The 18402-nt window shown below is 47.4% G+C and overlaps 1 protein-coding gene across 1 annotated transcript in view; it reads left to right on the top strand.

Moving 5' to 3' along the window:
- Nucleotides 1-8306: 8306 nt before the first annotated feature.
- COL6A2 (collagen type VI alpha 2 chain) overlaps nucleotides 8307-18402 on the top strand; it is a 29759-nt gene continuing 19663 nt past the window's right edge. Inside the window, exons 1-10 of the mRNA XM_059820306.1 lie at nucleotides 8307-8476; nucleotides 13271-13402; nucleotides 14344-14942; nucleotides 15243-15263; nucleotides 15959-16024; nucleotides 16598-16651; nucleotides 16761-16805; nucleotides 16990-17016; nucleotides 17295-17321; nucleotides 17423-17467. Of these exons, the coding sequence (XP_059676289.1) occupies nucleotides 13300-13402; nucleotides 14344-14942; nucleotides 15243-15263; nucleotides 15959-16024; nucleotides 16598-16651; nucleotides 16761-16805; nucleotides 16990-17016; nucleotides 17295-17321; nucleotides 17423-17467 (987 nt within the window). The 5' untranslated portion in view covers nucleotides 8307-8476; nucleotides 13271-13299. The remainder of the gene's footprint in view (nucleotides 8477-13270; nucleotides 13403-14343; nucleotides 14943-15242; nucleotides 15264-15958; nucleotides 16025-16597; nucleotides 16652-16760; nucleotides 16806-16989; nucleotides 17017-17294; nucleotides 17322-17422; nucleotides 17468-18402) is intronic.

Here is an 18402-nt window from a genome sequence, read left to right as displayed (position 1 = left end):
CCTGTGGGCAGACCGGTCAGCCTGCCACAGTCACCACCACAATTTTAGGATAGGCACAAACAATTTACTTCCTTGCTTTGTGGCGGGGCACATTTTTAATGTGGTTGCACTAGTTATGTTGCTGTGTGAAGAGGCACTTGGGGAGGTAATGTCAACCATTTCAGGACCCTTTAGGCTGCCAGAGCAATGCATCTAAATTCATCTAAAATGAAAAACTGGTTTCTGTGCCCAAGAAGATAATTATAAAAGAAACAAATAATGCATGATTTCTTGCTCATTTCTGCTTCTCTTGTTTATACTTTTATCTTTGTAGGTGGAGCTGTTGGAGTCTGGATAGATGAGGGACAGAAGGGAGGGCAAAGAAATGTATGTAAAGACAGAGTGAGTGCATGCCTGCACTTTCACCTCCCCACTCTTAATTTTATGTATCACATACTGAGACTGGAAAATCTCAAGGCTCTTTGGACTGGAGATAAGCATTCAAGTTCCACTGGCAGTGTTAAGGAGAAGTAGTATAAACACAGGATGTTATTTATTGAGTGCATGTGATCAAAATTCTTTTATTTGATGTTGGAGGTTGGGCTCACGTTAATGCTCAAGTGAAAAGCACAGACATTCAGTTACACTGGTAAAAGCATATGCCACATCCCTGGCAAAAATATTTTAACTTCCTTGTGACTCTGCTCTCTTGGGATGATTTAAGGTACCATCGAAATAGAATCCAAGGAACAATGGAATATTTGTCTCATTCTGTACCTCTGTACTGCTAACTTGCTTTGCAGAGTATTTGCTTCTTTTGTCTCAGAGGAATACAAGTTAATAATGCAGCATATTTTTCGCTTTGGGGTGGTTATTTTTTCTGGTTTTACTTTGTAGGAGGACCTTTGAAACCAACTCAGATAAGAATCTTTCTCTTAACACTAATTATGTGTCTAATTATATTACATTTCCTATATGCATAAAACTCCCATTCAAATTTTTATGACAAATACCGTTTTCCTTGTCAGCAGTAGCAGGTTCACCTGATGGTAAAGGTGAATTTTACTGCAATGTTGTATTTGGCCAGGAGGATGCTTCATTACTGAATTAGACATTTCTTGAGCATCAATCCAAATGAAACAAGGGCCTCTAACGTTTTGTGTTAGAGCAAAAACTCGAGCATGTATGTGCGTAAGAGAAGGGGAGGTGTTAAGCATCGTGCCAAAAGCAGACAAGCAATGCTCTGCTGTACGTGACCCAGGGAGCTGGGCCGAAGTGCTGCACAGGGTTCCCTGGATTCACATCAAATATGTGAAAAGCAGCAGCCATCGAGCAGTGGAAAAGCTCTGCAGCCCGAGGAACAGCTGCTGGGTGGCTGCCCACCGCGGTCCCTGGGACAGGCATGTCTGGAGAGCAGGGCAGCTCCCCGCAGCCTCTACCCTGGCAGGAGAAAGCAAGTCCCGGGAGGGCTCAGCACATAAAGTCAGTCCAAGGAGGGCTGGAGACATTCTGGGCTTTTGCTTTGTGACTTGGTGGCTGAAGTGGGCTCAGATTTCAGAGGTCTCTATCAGTCCATTTCAGAGGCATTTTTGTATCCTGTGGCATACGCTGTTAGCAAGACTTGAGTTAGCTGCAAAATTTTGTTTTGGCAAATTATTTTGCAAATTATTACAATTGCAAATTTGTGCAAAATTTTTGCAAATTATTGTTAGTTTCACCTGTGACAAATTTGGGGTCATGGACTCCTTTCCACGTGCTCCAGGACTGCACTCATCTTCCAGAGAGTTTGGGGGCAATGTTGTTAGTGAGTAGCTAGATACAGTTCCTTACCACTGCAGAAACTCTGGAAGATATTACTGTTCAGTCTTACTCATTGCTGGCGTTTACCTGTGCAGTGTTATTTGCCCATCAATCCATTGATTCATGTGAGCATCTATCAGATCCTCTCCTAGACCCTTGTTGGCGTCCTTGCTGCCTGCATCCAAAAGGTCCTGTGGTTTGGGGAGGGAGGGTTTATATTTCCTTTAACGTCTATAAGATAAAAATTACAACCTTACTGTGTAGTTAGGGAGAGACTCAAGGGAAGGCTTTTCAGTGGCTTTGTGCTCCTGGAAGGCAAGGCAAGCCTCTTTCAGACGGTGTTAGAGGTACTGCTGCCAGTGTACCAGCACAGGGCTATGCTGGCAGACCTTACCTGCTGCCTTCAGTATTGACCTGGGCTCATATTTGACTGCTACACTATTGCACCCATGTGCTAAACCATCCCCCGGGGCGGTTGTGACAATTAGGGCTTTTCAAGAAGCTAAACTTAATACTTTCTCTTGGTGAGCATCTTTAGTTACAAGTTGCAACCTTGAAGTCACTGCTTTTCATGTAGGACCTGAATCACAGGTCCCTAAAGCCAGTAAAAAGCCTCTCATTGGCTTCAAGGTTTTTTTTTTTTTTCATATTTCCTTTCTAATTCCTTTTTACTGGTCCTGTGGAAATGGGAATTACGCATAATCTGTCCCAAGGATTCAGGACCATGCAAGGGCTGATGTTGGAAACATTTGTTTAAGACCCGAGGGCAGGAGAACAGTGTGGTTACAGAGAGACAAAGCTGGGATTAAAGACATGATTAGCATTTCAAATAAATCAGCCTAATTGCTGAGCCCTAATGTGTCCTTGCCAGGCCACCAGACTCCTGAGGGATGTCACTCCAACCGGGGCCAGCCTTCTCCCAGCCCAGCAGCCCACACTGCTGTACCCCCACATCCAGAGGAAAGGCTTTTTTTCCTATCTGATCCCTTTCAGCCCCCTCTTTTCCCAGGATAAGGCACTAATTAATTCCTTTCCTTTCTATTTATACCCCTTAGTCATTGCAAAAGTGTCCCCCAGTAGATTTATGGTTCAATATAATGAGTATGTCTTGAGGGAATATTATTCATACAGTTAGCTGAAATCTAACAGAGAAAGTCTATATTTTATTTGTAACCTTAGCCAGAGTAGTCATTTCATGGGGAGGCAGTACCTCCAGGCTCCAGCACTGAAAAAAGCAAATGTTTAGATAGAAGTTCATCGGCAGAAAAAGGAAACTGAAATCTCTTTCTTAGGTCTGTACATGATGTTAAGGACAGTGGGTGGGGCGGGATGTGACTAAGTTCAAAAATGTACATTTTTTGAACCATCACTGGTAAAAGGTTGGGGAGGGGAATGAGGTTTCCTCTATAAACTATGTGGGTTTTTTCTCTTAGTTTCATGGAAACACCACTGCAAGTTTTTCCTTCTCGTTTCTCCGGTGACAAGAAAATAAAACAAATGCAGCTGGGTCATTCTGCTCTCGCTGTACTTCACCACGAAGCCCCAAAGACACAAACTCTGTGTCTTAACTCTTTCCCTACCCTGGGCTATGAAACTAAAGATGGTTTGAAATCTCCACAAAGATGGCTCGGGATTATCCAGCATGTACTGCAGATCACAGAGGCATCAGCCACCTCTCTGAGGTCCTGCCTTGCCAGGGAGCTGGAATGCAATTGCTTCACTATGCAAAGGCTCTTCCCAATGAGTCAACAAGTTCTGGGACTCAACCGTCTTGACTGGCTGTGTGGAAAATATGTGCTGCAAGAGATGAAAGCATCAAAAAGCAAGGATTGTGAAACTGGTAAAAGGGGAAGTATTCTGGGGTTTCAGTATTCAGGGTTTCAGTCCGTCCTTTCCCCACTCTCTCTGCTCTCTGTCCACCCATTTTTTGCTTGCTGGGTTCACGAATGTGTTGCTGCTACCTGACACCTCTGGGAGAGCCCCGGGCATCCTCACTTCCCCTGGCATTGAAATGCCTGAGATGGCTCTTCTACCCACTGCACGGTGGCAAGGAGACCCAGAAATGGTCAGCTGGAAGCCCTGGGCTTTCTCTCTGACAGGAGGGAACAGCTCCAGAAGTGGTGAGCCATCAGGGCACTGTAGGAGAGCTGACTCTAGACAATAAGCCTGGACTGAGCAACTGAAGGTAAAATATTAACAAGTTCGTAAATATGGCCTCAATTTCAAAAGGGCAAAATTCAAAGACCCAAAGAAATTGTGCAGCAAGAGTAGCTTGGCTCAGGAACCCCGGAGCATCCCTGTCATTTCTTCAAGCCAGTGTACTCAAACTGATCCTGGGAAGGGAGATCTTGTGGGAAATAAAACTTGGAGCAAGGGTCTCCATACTAGTGAGGTCTAAACGGACACTTCAGGGGGATTATTAGAAATGGTGGGGAAGCAGGCTCACGGCTGGCTGTGGGAGCAAAGCCTCGGCAAGGAGTAACCTGCAGCTGGGACAGAGAGCCAGGAGCATGCTGTTCCCTTGGGTGATCTCTCATGATGAAACCTCTGCTGTGCAGAGTAGAACCGAAATGGGCCCTCAGCCCACCAACAAAAGCAAGCTGCATCACGCTAATGCCCCACTAGTGGCATTAAGGGTGGCCTCTGTAAGCTCCTCTGGAGTCTGTGCAGTGTGGGACCAGCTGGAAGATGGGGGCCCGCCACCTCCATTTCTGGCTGCTCATTTTCCCACTACTGTATCTAAACAACGTAGAGTCTCTGGGATGTCACCATCCTCTAAGGATCTGGAGCTCTAGTGAAAAAACACAAGGTCACAGACATGGGCCTGCATCTGGCAAGGCTTCAGTAATGCTGTAGGTTGGGAAATCCTTGGGGCTGTTTAAAACAAAATTCTAGAAACTCCAAACAGTACTTCCTTATGTGTTAGGAAACAATAATTTACGAGCCCACAAATGTTGTATATAAAAAGGGGGTGCTAAGTAAATAAGAACTGCTATAGTGTAGGGGACTTAAAAGTTAACACCAGAATATTAAAATCGGAAAAAGTATGCAAAGCCTCAGATTGCACTTGTGTGTTCACGATGACTCTCTAAACATCCTGGAGCCATAGGCTTTAATGGCCTAAATCCCAGGAAATGCTGCTGCAATTTGGTATCAAATGAACATTTGTTTTTTTCTTCAGAAAGATTCCCTTTTGTGTCTGATTTTACTGCAACTGAAGAACGTCAAACACAGTGGGGTCTGTTGCTCACGTACATGACCTGGGTTAATCTAGAAAAATAAATGTTTTTTCTTCTTTTGTTTCTTTAATAGATGTCTTCTCCTGGGCACTGGTGAGGATGAGCAAGACCTGCCTCAGAGCCAGCTGAGCCACCTGCACCCAATGTCCGCACAAAGGGTGGTGAGGATTGGAGGGTGGACCAACAGAGGTGATGTAGCAGGCATCTGCTGCAGACCACCTGATGAAGAAGAGAAGGTGGATGAAGTTGTCTTTAGATGCTTGGAGGAATCCTTACAGCCACAGGCCTGGGTACTCATGAGCGGATTTAACCACCTCGCTATGCTGGGAGAGCAATGTGGCTGGGCACGACCACCACAAGAGGTTTCTGGAATGGTTTGAAGGCAATTTTGTGATGGAGGTGATGAATGAATTGACTAGGGATGCATTTTTGGACCTGCTACTCAAACACAGGGAAGAACTGGCTGAAACTGAGAAGGCTGGAGGCAGCCTTGTCTGCAGGGACTACAAGACTGTGGCACTTAAGGTGCTGAGAGAAGTCAGCAAGGCAAACAGCAGAATTACAACCCTGACCCTCAGAGGAGCAGGAGTTTGCCTGTTGCAGGGGAAGAATACAAATGCATTGTACAAATTGAGTTAGGAAAGAAGAATTTCAGAAAATGGCAACTACAAAAGGGAGTAAAATCCATCCTTCTGTTCATCGTCAGTGAAAATGCTGAGATTATCAACCACATACTTACAAATATTTGAAAACTAGCATTCATTGTTTTCACTAAGTGCTTAACAATCTTGGCCTCAATTTTGGTTCTCTTCACATATTTAGAAAACAAGACCCTTGGAGGCCACTGTATAATCTCAGAATCACATGAAGGGTGGATGCAATTGCAGACAGACGCAAAGAAACTACAGTAGCTGTTTTCCAGAGAACCACAGCAGTCCCATGAAGCTGTTTCATAGGTATGTATGTGATTTAAAAATAGGAGGTTGCATTTTATTGGGGGCTACAACTCAGATGTAAGAAAACAGGGAGCAGCCATAAAGTTTACAAAGTAACAATTAAACATACCATAAATTGCATTTAAGTCTACAGGGGGATGTAAATGAAATAGTAGCCATCCATGCCTCACTGACTGCCTTACTTCAAACTCAATACAGAGTCATAGAGGAGAGCAGAAAATCAAGCATTTTTTTCCTTCTTTCTTTCTACTCTTCATCTTCCTCCATCTCCTCTCTCTCCATTTTAAATGTAATTGAATACTAAATATCTGTCCAGTGTATAGTGTGTTCTGTGAGCAGCAATAAAAGTATGCAGGTCAGATTAAGGGATGAGCAACTAATCCATGTCCATGCCCATTCTCTGCAAAAATCTTTCCATGAGATCTGCAGTTCCACTGAAAGGAGAAAAGATAGGAAGGCAATTGATCTGAGGATTAGGAAGAGGAGCCAAAGAGACGTAGTGAATGAGGCTCCCACGAGTGAAGGGGAGTGATTCCTCACCTGGACAGACCTCCATATATATATATATATATATATATATATATATATATATAGCAAGCACTACATATAAAAGACATCACTGTACACAGAAAGAAATGTCTTTGCCCATCTTGATTCCCATTACAAAGAAGAAAGAAGATGCTAGATAAAATTTTGGTACTGTCTCAAAAAGTTCCTGCCCCATGCCCATTTTCCTCTAGAGCTTCCTATGTTCTCATCCCATTCACAAGAACAAAAACTCAATTACAGAGAACTAGCTCAGGCCTTTAAGGCCACCAGTTATAAAAGAAGATTGTAAAAAAGCCCAACAAATCCAGAAAAAAAGCAGCACCTTGTTTTGAGGTTATTTTGTCTGAATTTCTATGTAAACAAGACATACTACCACTTCAGTGTGCCTGTGTATCAGACCACCTCAACATAAGAAATGAACTCGCCAGATGTGACCATCTATGACAGAGGTGTGAAGATAATATTCCTATAAATGTCATGAAAATGGATGCCTAGGTAGGTGAGAAAGACCAAGTTAGTCTTTTGTTTCTCAGGTATGCTTATTCCTCAGTGTCCCCTTGCTCCAGGATGAGTCCTGCTTCTGTCATGGGGCTTTGAGATGAACAGGGAAACGGGCATGTAAAATTCTTACTTATGGCTGTGGTTCCTACAGGTGCTGCTTGAGTATCACAGAATCATAGAATTGTCTAGGTTGGAAAAGACCTTTAAGGTCATAGAGTCCAGCCATAGACCTAACACTGCCAAGTCCACCAGAGGACTCCTGGTGAAGATGCTGACAGACAAGATACTCCATGAATGTAACTTTTCAAGCACTAGCAGCTACACAGAATTGGGTTTATTATTTCCACCTAGTAATTCAGATGTTTTTCGCAAACACAAACAGCCTGAGCAACGTGTTCTTGTAGATCAGGACCGGTGGGTTAACAGCTTACTCTGAGACCTCTTGAGACAAATCCTTTGCTTTTGTCACTACTTGGGAGTCAGTAGAATGAAATGACAGTTAAATTGGGTTTCCCCATTGTGATTATCTTGTCTGGCAGCTGTGGCCTGATTCTGGTCCCTTCACACTGTCCGTTTACACAAAACTTTGGAGACAGAAAGTCATAGCTCAAGGGATAACAAGCCATGTTTCTGAAAGTCATTGTTGTTCTCCATATTTTGTTGGAATATTAGCCCCTATTTTTCATTTAGCAGAGCTAAAAATTGCCCGTGAAATTAAAAATAATAAAAAAAACCCAACCCCCCAAAACCCCCAACCCAACAAGAACAGAAAAACACAACCCAGAAATGAATCAATAGAAAGAGGTAACACTCAGACTTGGATGACTCTGAGCAAGAGTTGGATATTTGCAAAGGCTAAGATGCAAGTTGCTTTTTTTTGAAATGTTCTTGTTTTATTTGTTCCACTCAGGACACGTTACTAGGATGGGAAGAGGAGAAGGACGGAGAGGGGTGCAGAAAGAGGAACACTATTTGATGGTATAAATATGTGGGGCAGCAATGCCAACCACGAAAAGGGGCCTCTCATCACGGAAAAATGAGACTTCTTCCAACTTGTTTAAAACAAAAATGCCTTCAGCTCCAAGGATGACAACCTCTCCCCAGCCCAGCGTCTGCCCTGGGAGGGGAGCGGGTGGGAGGAGGCCGTCCCGAGGTGTGGGTAGACCCACAGTGACTCTCCGTGGATGTCTGGAGCTACTACAAATGAGGTTCTGCCTGATGTTGAAGGAGGAGGAATATAGAGGGCAGTTCCAGGGAACAGAGGAACTGGGCTGGAGACGCCTCTGCTGCTCCCGGCCGCTGCTCCGCACACAGCCCGAGCACCCCGAGCCAGGGAGCTCGCCCTTCCAGCTGGGGATGCAGGAGCTTTCCTGATACAAGCCACCCCACAAAGCCTTTTTCCTGACGTTTCGGAGCCTTCCTGGAGGAAATTTTGATGACCTCCTTTTCCAGGTAGGCAGAGTTTTCCTCTCCTCGTACAGCCGTCGTGCGGCTGTTCGCTGACGGTTCTCCAGCTGGGAATAGAAGGGCCAGCCTCTGAAATCCCGGCCTGTGCCCCGTGGGCTGCGCAGCCGCTGCCGCTGCTCACGGGCCCTCCGGCCAGCTGCTCGCTTCAGGCACATCGTCTTTAGACAGTACCTGCTATAAGAGAATATATATTTTTCCATTGCTTTCAGCTTTTGGCTAGTTCGGGCCTTTTTCCAAGAGTTTTTCCCAGGTGCGGGCAGTGTGAGCCACGGTCTCTCATCTGCCAGGGCCAGAGGTCTGGAAAATTCCCTGTGTGGGACCTGTTGGACCGAACTCTTCCCTGGGGCAACTGAGTTGAGTTCACCAGCTACACCAACGCAATGGCAGCAGCAGCTCGGTTCTCCGCTGCCGCTGTGCAGCAGAGCGCCTGATCTGCCGCACGATTCCTCTTCGATTTTCGGAATTTCAGGAGATAATGGATTAGACTAACCTGGGATTCATGTCTCCTAGTTACGCTGAGCGTCAGCAGCAGCACAAGCTCCTCTATTTTGGGGGGGTAACAGCAGGTTTGGAAATGCCTGCGAGCTTGTTGCACTTGCCTCCTCGGGTCAGCTATTTTTTTGGTGGCGGGGATCTGCATGAGTGCTGTAAAATGGAGGTTTTTGGCTGCCAGAGCCAAAGCTCCAGGGGGCTGTGGCAACCCCCCGGGGGGGGCAGCCACCATCCTGCGGCCGGAGCAGCGGGCGGGAGCTGCTCCCTGCAGCCTTCCTGCGGCCTGGGCTTTCCCTGGCTGAAGTCCTGGGATAGTTGCAGTAGGAGAGCTGGAGAAGAGGTGGGTTCCCTGCAGCTTTTGGGAAACCTTCCCCTGGGTGGTGTGCCCAGGGACTAAAACTGCAGGGCAGGTTTGGGTGGTGGCTGCAACAACCACTGAAATTCCTTCTGCATGCGATGTGCAGAGCGTAGGCACGCAAACGAGGAAGAGGAGGTGCATTTATAACAGCTTTTTGTTCCAAATTTTATTTAGCAAACATTTTAGTGGAGTAAAATGCTGCCTGCACAAGCGGAGGGCACCACAGACACTGCCCGCAGGACACGGCCATGAAAAAAGTTGGGACTGGGTCCATGTCAGAGCAGCAGTGCGGTTTCAAACTTTATTCTGCGTACGACATAGCTAGCATAATTCTCCTTTCTTGAGAGTAATGCAATTTTTGTGGCCTTAAATAAGCTCCTTGCAGGCAGAGTTAGCTTAGAGAGCAGAGCACCTGAATTTTTGTGAACTTGTGAACAATTTGCTCAGCTATAATAGGTGTTGTGGTATTGAAGGAGAAATATACAGTGCACCAAGAGGAACTTCAGAAATATCAGTGTGTGGGATAAGACAGACCATGGCTCTGCCTGGCCAGGAACATGAGGTGACCTTTCTAGTGCGTTAAAATCTGATCTATCTGATAAGCAGATGTGTGAGTGCAAATAAGCCAGCTGTAATTTGCACATTTGAAAGAGTCATTGCAAGTAAGTCACTTGTTCGCCTTAATATTACATTTAGTTCAGTTGCTTAGGGTGGGAAGAGGTACCCACAAGCAGAGAACGCAGGTCCCCCTGCAAGACCACCATTTTTGCAGGGCTCTGTGTAGATAACTCCATATACTGTTGCAATTATGTGGGTAACAGCCAGGTCACCTGGGATCTGAGTGTGGGAGCAGCAGAGAAGACCATGCATTTTTTTCCTGAGCACCTGAGGCATTAGGTGGGAGCATAGACCCTAATGCAGGGAGGATGGTGCAAAGCAGTGCCCTCAAAATCTATTCAGAGCACCCAAAACCACTGCTCAAGATTCCCTATTTTTTTTTTTCTTTGTGTTCATCTCATGGGGAAAGAGATGCATCACCCAACAATATAAATATTGAGAGAAGGAAATTTCAAGAGAAATCCTTGTAAGGCCTTGTTCCTATAATATCATGGTCCTGCTCTTATAGAGAGAGAAAGGTTAAGGGAGGACAGGATGGGCAGACCCAAGTATTCAAACGTAATGAGTCAGCTCCCAATTCACTCTTTCCATTAGTTTTCTGGACTGTCAGCATTCAAAAATTGTCTTCAACATCCAAAAAATACATTAGTCTGAAATATACCCTTTTGCTGGTGAAATCTGAGATTTCCATTTGAGAGTTTCACAGCAGGAGGTGGAGCTTTAAGGAAAACATCAAACGTTATGAGATTTGAGAGAGAATCTCAACAGCTGGTAGTGCTCTGAGGGTGACAAAACAGGCACCGTCGCCCACCCCAGCCTTGGAGACCCCTTAGGTGGGGAGAGGGGCCTGACCCCATGTGTCCATTCACTGTTAATGACCAGGTGGGATGCTGGTATAGCAGAAGGCTAATGTAGCTCGAGGGACAGAGATCCCTCTCCTCTGAGGGAGACGGAGTGCTTGTGACAGAGTGAAATAAAGGAGACTGTGTGCAACAGGACCACAAAGAAGTGAAGTGTGTCTAGTGCTGTCACTTCTCTGCCTCGCCTTTCTGCCCGTGTAGAGGCAAAGTCCACGGTGCCTCGCTGATCCAGTCCAAAGCCCCGCGGGCTGCGGGAAGGGGCAGTCCTGTGCCCGAGCTGGCCCTGGTTGCCCATGCAGTTTAACTGCTCCTCGCAGCTCTGCCTGGAGAGCAGCTCTTCTGCACGGCGCCTTTCCCACCTACGCGCACATGGCAGGAGGGAGGGAGGGAGGGAGGGAGGTAGTGAAACTCAGGAGGCGGTCATCTGTGAGTCAAACACTTGGCCAAAGCCTACAGTGCTCCCAGCCTCTCCAAAAGCTGATGTCTCCAGCTTCCTCAGCCTTCATGAAAGACTGGCTCTAAAATGGTGCTGTCTGAAGGCACAAAAGCTGTTGTGTCCTACCAGGGATCAGGATCTCCTGCAGCTCTGCTTTGTGGAGGGCAAACAAGATGAGGGAAGCCTGTAATAAGGCTAGAGGGAGGAAGTCTTGTTCTTAACTAAAATACCCCTTCAGCGTTAAAGTTAAGCATTTTATCCTTATGGTACCTCTTCTGTTCTCTGCAGCGCAATGAAAATTGAGCCATACCTACCTATGCAGGGACTTCATGAGGCCACAGTCAGGTCTCTTTGCAAACAGCTGTGCAGCCTCTCTGAGCTGGAGTGGGGGAAAACAACCCATTAAATACTTGGTAGAGATATTTGGTTGCTGAGCTGGAGGCATGTGAGAGGCCCTCGATGTCAGAAGGCTTTGCTGAGCCATGCCTGTGAAGCACCTCAAGTTGGTTTTCCCGAAGCTTTCGGATCTCTGTACATCTTGTTGCCTTCCCCCAGGAGATCTCCAAAGAGCATGAGGGTTTCTCCTTCCCCTATCTAAAATCCAGCCTGAGCACTGGCCCCCACAGGCTTGTGTCATATGCATAAGCCTTAGTAAGGAGGAAGGCTGTCACTGTTGTAAGGATATCGGCAGTACTGATAGGAACAACCCTTTCCAGCATAAACCAGTTTGCAGAACCCTGTGATGCACTGCAGCCTGCAGTGTAAACTGGAACGGGACATGTTGCACCGGGGAATAGCTGGTGACCACGTGGAGAGAGGTCTCTAGAGAGATGCAGGGGGACCTGAGCTGTCTGTATTCTTCAGGTGATGCCATTTCTCATGCAACTAAGGTGGCAGCTCAGCTGCATTACTAACTTGTCCTCCCCCTGTACTGCCAATGCAGCCAAATGCACTCTCAGTGTCCGTTCAAGCCTTGGACTCTTCCAAAAGCTACTCAAAAAAAGACATTTAAGGAAGAAGCTCTCTTTCTGGCCTGGACTCAGGCCTTCTTTTCCTAACAACGATCACACATGCTCCTGTTCCGTTTGTGTTGTGCTGACCGCCAGGCAGAAAAGTGTCTATGCTACTACTGGGCTGTGTGCCACCAAGGGGCCATGCTGGTTAGTGCGATTGTCCTCTAGACATAAAGGCGAGCATTGCCTCTTCTTCCATATTCTTTGCTGTTGATAAGTGTCGCTTGGGATTTTGCCTGTGGATATCCTTTCAAAGCCTGGGTTCCTCTTAACACTTACACATGCGTTCCCAAGAACCTTTCAGACTAGATCTCTAATTCTCCTGCTGCTTAAGTTATCATAACCCCACACAAAATATACCCTCATGTGCAGTTGGGTGTCGGAGGCCCAGTGATGGGTTGAATTCTAAAGATATGCCTTTCTTCAGGTGCTTGTTTATTCATCCTTTCACTCCATGGGTTGTGCAGCCTACAAGGCAGTGCTATTAAGCAAGGGGTTTTGTACCTTTTCGGTATACGCAGGCGTCACCACACCCACATGGCAAGTTGGAGGTGGAAAGGACCTGCTACACGCCTTCACTGGTGGTCTGTCCAAGCAGGCGAAGAAAGGAGCATGGATGCTTACACCTGCGTTGATCAGGGGTGATGGAGTCAATGTGGTCATGGAGTGGACAAACACACACCTGGAGAGAAACCATGAAATCAGAAGATCCTGATGCACTGTCAATAGCTCCACCACCTGATCCGTCCCTTCAGACTGACAGAGAAGATAAAGCACTTTTAAATCATTTGTCCATACTCCAACAAAGTAAACATTTTAACTGCTTAGCTTTCAAGTCAATACAAAAATCTACATTAGTGGCCTAGTAATGCATCATGGTGATGGAGAGGTCATGTTTTTCACACACGGGGTTTACAAGGAGCATTGGCTGGCTTTGTATCTTCCCAGCAGAGATAAGAGGTTGTATATCGTGCTTAACATGTAACTTGTGCTTTCCCACAGGCATCTAAACATCCAGAGGAACTGCTGAGATGTTCCGAGAAGCCTTTTTTTCCACTCTCCTTTGTGTGGCTCTAGTTCCTCTCCATGCTCAGTTTGATGGGGATCCTGGAGTCAGTCCTACTTCCTGTGCAGGTATTAATTAACCAGATAATTTGGGTGTCTCTCTTCTTTGTGGGCACCAATTTCACCAAAAGCAATGGCCATGCTCAGTTGTAGAGCCTGCTTACAAGGAACTGACAGTGGCACGTTACACCTCTCCTGCCCCTTTGTACTCCTGGGCAGTGCCCTGGGGTAGCGATCCGTCAGTAGGGACCACCACCCTCCACCGAAACTCCCATTTCTGGGTTTGCATTGGAGTGCAGAGAGGTAGAAAGTGAAGAGCTGGGGTCTGCCAGTGATGGCTTCTCCCAGCTGATGCAGTAATAAATACCAGTCAGTTGCCAGAGCTCAGCTCTGTATCTGATGTCAGAGAACAGTCCATTTTGAATTTAACATTTTCAGGCCTTTTCAGTTGCAATCTGGAGGAGGTGATTTACATGTCCAGCCTGACTTTTCCAAAAAAGGGCAAGATTTTCAAGATTGATTCATAGAGAGCAGATCTTAGGGTTTTGAAGTCCTGGGCACTGGAGAGTCATCTGACCCAAACACAGATGCTACTGCTAGAGCTAAGTGGGACTTGTGCTTTTTCCAGTATCGCACTTGGGTACAATCTTTTTGAAAATGGTTATAAATCAGAGAGCAACCAGCAGCCTGGCAGGCAGGGCATTCATTTAGCGCAGGAGAGCAAAAGTCATACCCTTGCTCTTCTTTGTTCAAACCTGGCACTTAGTCCTCAGTTTCCTCATTTCCTCCAACCCAGGTTGAAAAAAGTCCTCATTAGTAAGAGCTGCAACACCCTCGCAGGAAGATGAACCTTGTGCCTCGTGCTGTGGTTTGCTCTCTTCACAACTCTATGGTCTGTTCTCTATGTGCTGTCTATATACGCTTCTCAGTCCAGGTTTCTGGGGGACAGTGAAGGGGTGCAGCGGTGCATGATGTGCTCTGACGTGGTCTGAATAATTGTCTCCATGCAGAAAAGAGGAACTGCCCCATCAATGTGTACTTCATCATTGACACCTCGGAGAGTGTTGCTCTGCAGACTGTGCCTATCCAGAGCCTTGTGGATCAAATAAAGCGGTTCATCCCTGTGTTCATTGATAAACTGGAGAATGAGCTCTACCAGAACCAAGTCTACATCACTTGGCAGTTTGGTGGACTTCATTACTCGGATGTGGTGGAAATTTACAGCCCTTTAACGAGCAGCAAAGACATATACCTCCCCAGGCTGTCCGCTATTAACTACCTTGGCCGGGGCACCTTCACGGACTGCGCTATCTCCAACATGACAGAGCAGATCCAGACCCAGATGGCCTCGGGTGTGAACTTTGCAGTAGTGATCACTGATGGCCATGTCACTGGCAGCCCCTGTGGGGGGATGAAGGTGCAGGCTGAGAGGGCACGAGATGTGGGGATCAAGCTCTTCGCAGTGGCCCCCAGCGAGAACGTCTACGAGCAGGGACTGCGGGAGATCGCTAACCTGCCCCACGAGCTGTACCGCAACAACTACGCCATCACGCAGAAAGACACCCTGGACATCGATGTGAACACCATTGAGAGGATAATCCAAGCTATGGTACGGAGTGCCACCTGAGGTGCAGGGAATATAATGGAGGGGACAAGAGATGCAGCACATGGATGAGGGGGAAGCTTTCTGAGTGGCCCCGCGGTGGGTTTTGGCAGGGCTCTAGAGAGCATCTCTAGCAGGGAAAAGCCTCCATTTTGTTTCTCTTCCTTTTCTACGTCCTTTCAGCACTTATGGGCCAAACAGAGTCTCCAGCATCTCTGATTTCTGTTCCCCAATGGTGTAATGCTGTTTTTCTCTTGGGGCTGACCACCTTAACTGATTCTGTTCATCCTGTTTTCTCCTTTGCAGAAACACGAAGCCTATGGAGAGGTGAGTGAGCAGCATCTTTATGCCATTGCCACATGACACAGGTTTAAGTTGCCTCACTTACAGAAGACCAGCTCGTACCCCAAAGTAGCAGGCTGGATTTTGCAGCAAGCTGCACGGGATAGCTCTCTGCCCACCTGTGGATCAGCGCAGAACCTGGGGATCCATCCCCTTACCCAGTGGTTAAAATGGCATACTGGAGTCTTCACTTTCTGCCTCCCCCTCATCTGCAATGAATTCAGGTCTATTGAATAGGCTCATTTTATCACTTTGGAGGCGTGTTTTGTAGGTGCTCTGCAAGCTGAAGCTCCTGCCCTGCTGGTATCACATGGACAGGGTTTGGCATACGTAGGGGGGAGTGTGCAGAGCGATGCTCCAAAGGGCATGCACATCCCCTGATGGCCCCAAAAGAGCAAGCCCACACCACCTCGCCTGACACTTAGCAGTCCTGTTCTTTCAGTTTGAGCCCAGAGCCAAGCCATAATGAATGTGACAGGCAGCGTTTTTCTGCATGCTTGTTGCTGCCGCAACTCTGACCCAGCTGGAGCCATAGTAGATTTTAGCACTGTGGTCATGGGGGAAAGTGCGTGGAGAGCCATGGTGCAGAGCTGAGCTTCAGGTGCATGCTGGCTCAGCACGTGAAGCAGCCGGCGCGCTGCAGCACAGCGGTTACACCTCCTGTTTAATTTGTATTTCAGTGCTACAAGATGAGCTGCCTGGAGATTGCAGGTCCGCCTGGTCCCAAGGGATACCGAGGGCAGAAGGTAAGTTGCCCTAACCTGTGGGAAGAGAATAGTGCCCATGCCTGCCACGGACACTGCAGGATGCCCTAGATCTCCCCTCAGCTGCAGCAGCGTTCACAGGCATAACATCCAGGTGGGAAATAATTCCCCAGCATCTGACTTTGCCCTGGGAGACTGCCGTGCTGCAGTGAATGGAGCACACAGCCAGCACCGGGGTCTCCTCATGTCCATGCCAAGGCTGATGCATTGACAGCAGTGCAGAGAGGCATCCGGCATTGGCCGTGCCAGACACAGCCAGCACCTTCAGCACCTGAGGACAACAGGAGTGAGGCAGCAGTTGTCTTCAATTCTCCCACCCTCAAGAGCAGAGCTCTCACCTGTGCAGGGTGTCCCACTCTCCTGCCCAGCTCTGTGTGCTGCCCTCCCCATACAGCCTTTCCCCAGCTTCCCCAGAATAAAGCAGGTCCTGCTCCGCTAGCACGCTGCCCCAAGCTCTGTAGGAGCAGCCGCAGTGAGCCTGATGCTCCCAGAAATTGCCATTTTCTCACAGTCAGCACCAAGCCCGGACTTATGTTGGTTTTTTTCTTTCCTTAGGGTGCAAAGGGGAACATGGGTGAGCCAGGGTCTCCTGGGCTGAAGGGACGACAGGTAAGTTGTGGGAAGTCCCCTGCCGCCACAGCCAGCAGTGCTGTCCCTGCGTTAGCTGGGGCCGCATCTCTGCCGCGCTTGAACTAACTCCATGTCTTCTTCCCTTAAGGGTGACCCAGGTATTGAAGGTCCAATCGGATACCCTGGTCCCAAGGTAAGAATCCCATAGCCAATGACTGAGCTCTTTGCATTCGTTGATTTTTGGTAAAGCAGGGGGAGCGCTGCTTTTCCCTCTTACCTGCCCGTTTCCCACCCCAGACCCCCGGTGCTCCTCTGCCTCAGCTCCTGCTGATCCCCAGGCACTAACACAGGGTTTTTCTTATCTTCTTTTTGTCTAGGGAGTCCCAGGGCTGAAAGGAGAGAAGGTGAGAAAGAAGAGACCAAATGGCATATCTGGGCTCTTGTGGGGTGGGAAGGGCACCTTTCTGTTGCAAAGAGGGAGAATTTAGCTGTAATGGGGAGAATAACAACCCTATTAATATGTAATTGCGGACATGGGGAGGGATTTCCAGGGCCATCCCAAAGCCTGTCTCCTCCTTCAGGCATTGTTCATGGTCTTGTGAAGTGGTGATGTTTTTACGATGTAAATGGGTGGGAGGCAATGTAGGCAGAGCGGCTGACTCCTGTCCTCTTCTTTCCCCAGGGCGAGATCGGATCCGATGGACGGAGGGTAAGAAAGGACATTTTCTAACTTGCATGTTGTTCCAGCTACCAACCCTTGAGTGTATGTTAACAGATCACTGATCCCTCTTTTTTTCCCCTTGATCCCAGGGTGCTGCTGGTTTGGCAGGCAGGAACGGCACCGATGGACAGAAGGTAACACCACTTAGGAGGGCCCTGTAATGTTGCTGCTGCTGCTTCATTTCTTTACCCACCCTTGTCTCCACAGGTTGTTTAGTTTCTCCCATCCCACACACTAGCTTTTTGTTCTGACTGAGGTTTCTGTGACCTTACTTGCACATTATTCTGCATGTCCTGTAGAAATATGTGAGCTAGCTAGAGATGAATTAATTCAGGTCACAGAGGTGCTATCCCTTCATCAGCAAGCTCTCTTCCGGAACTAGATGTGTAGCCAGGGCTGTGCTCCCGCTGCAGGAGGTGATAGGGCCGGATCATCTGGGTGTAGAGATCTCATCTTGAGTGTTAGTGACCCCTACAGGGCATGTACACAGAAAGTTTTGCAGAAATTTGATTTTCAAGGCAGTTCATCACAGAATCTGAAATTTCATCTCTAAGCTACTGCTTGTTCTGAATATTAAAGCCCTAAAGCCAGGTTCAAGTACCTTGTGACAAAGTCCCTGAAATAGTCTGTCCCCTCTATGGTGAGCGTAGAGGGCCATGACCTCCCTTAGACCTGCATGACATGCAGAGGTACCGCAGCAGGATAGCCTAATTTGAGATTATTTCAGCTGGCTTTGTCCGCTGGCTAACACACATTGGGTTTGCTCTGCACTTTCTCGTATACACAGCCATTTGTGAGATAATACAAATTCTTTCCAACCTTAATGATTCTGTGATTCTTCCCACTCCTAAAATGCTTGCTGAATCACAGAATCACAGAATCACAGAATCACACAGAATCACTAAGGTTGGAAAAGATCTGTAGGATCATCAAGTCCAACCATCAACTAACACCGCCATGCCCATTAAACCATCTCCCACAATGCCTCATCCACACATTCCTTGAACACCTCCAGGGATGGTGACTCCACCACTTCCCTGGGCAGCCTGTTCCAATGCTTCACCACTCT

Source organism: Gavia stellata, chromosome 8, assembly GCF_030936135.1.
Source record: "Gavia stellata isolate bGavSte3 chromosome 8, bGavSte3.hap2, whole genome shotgun sequence".
Lineage (NCBI taxonomy): Eukaryota > Metazoa > Chordata > Aves > Gaviiformes > Gaviidae > Gavia > Gavia stellata.
This window is presented reverse-complemented; position numbering and strand designations above follow the sequence as displayed.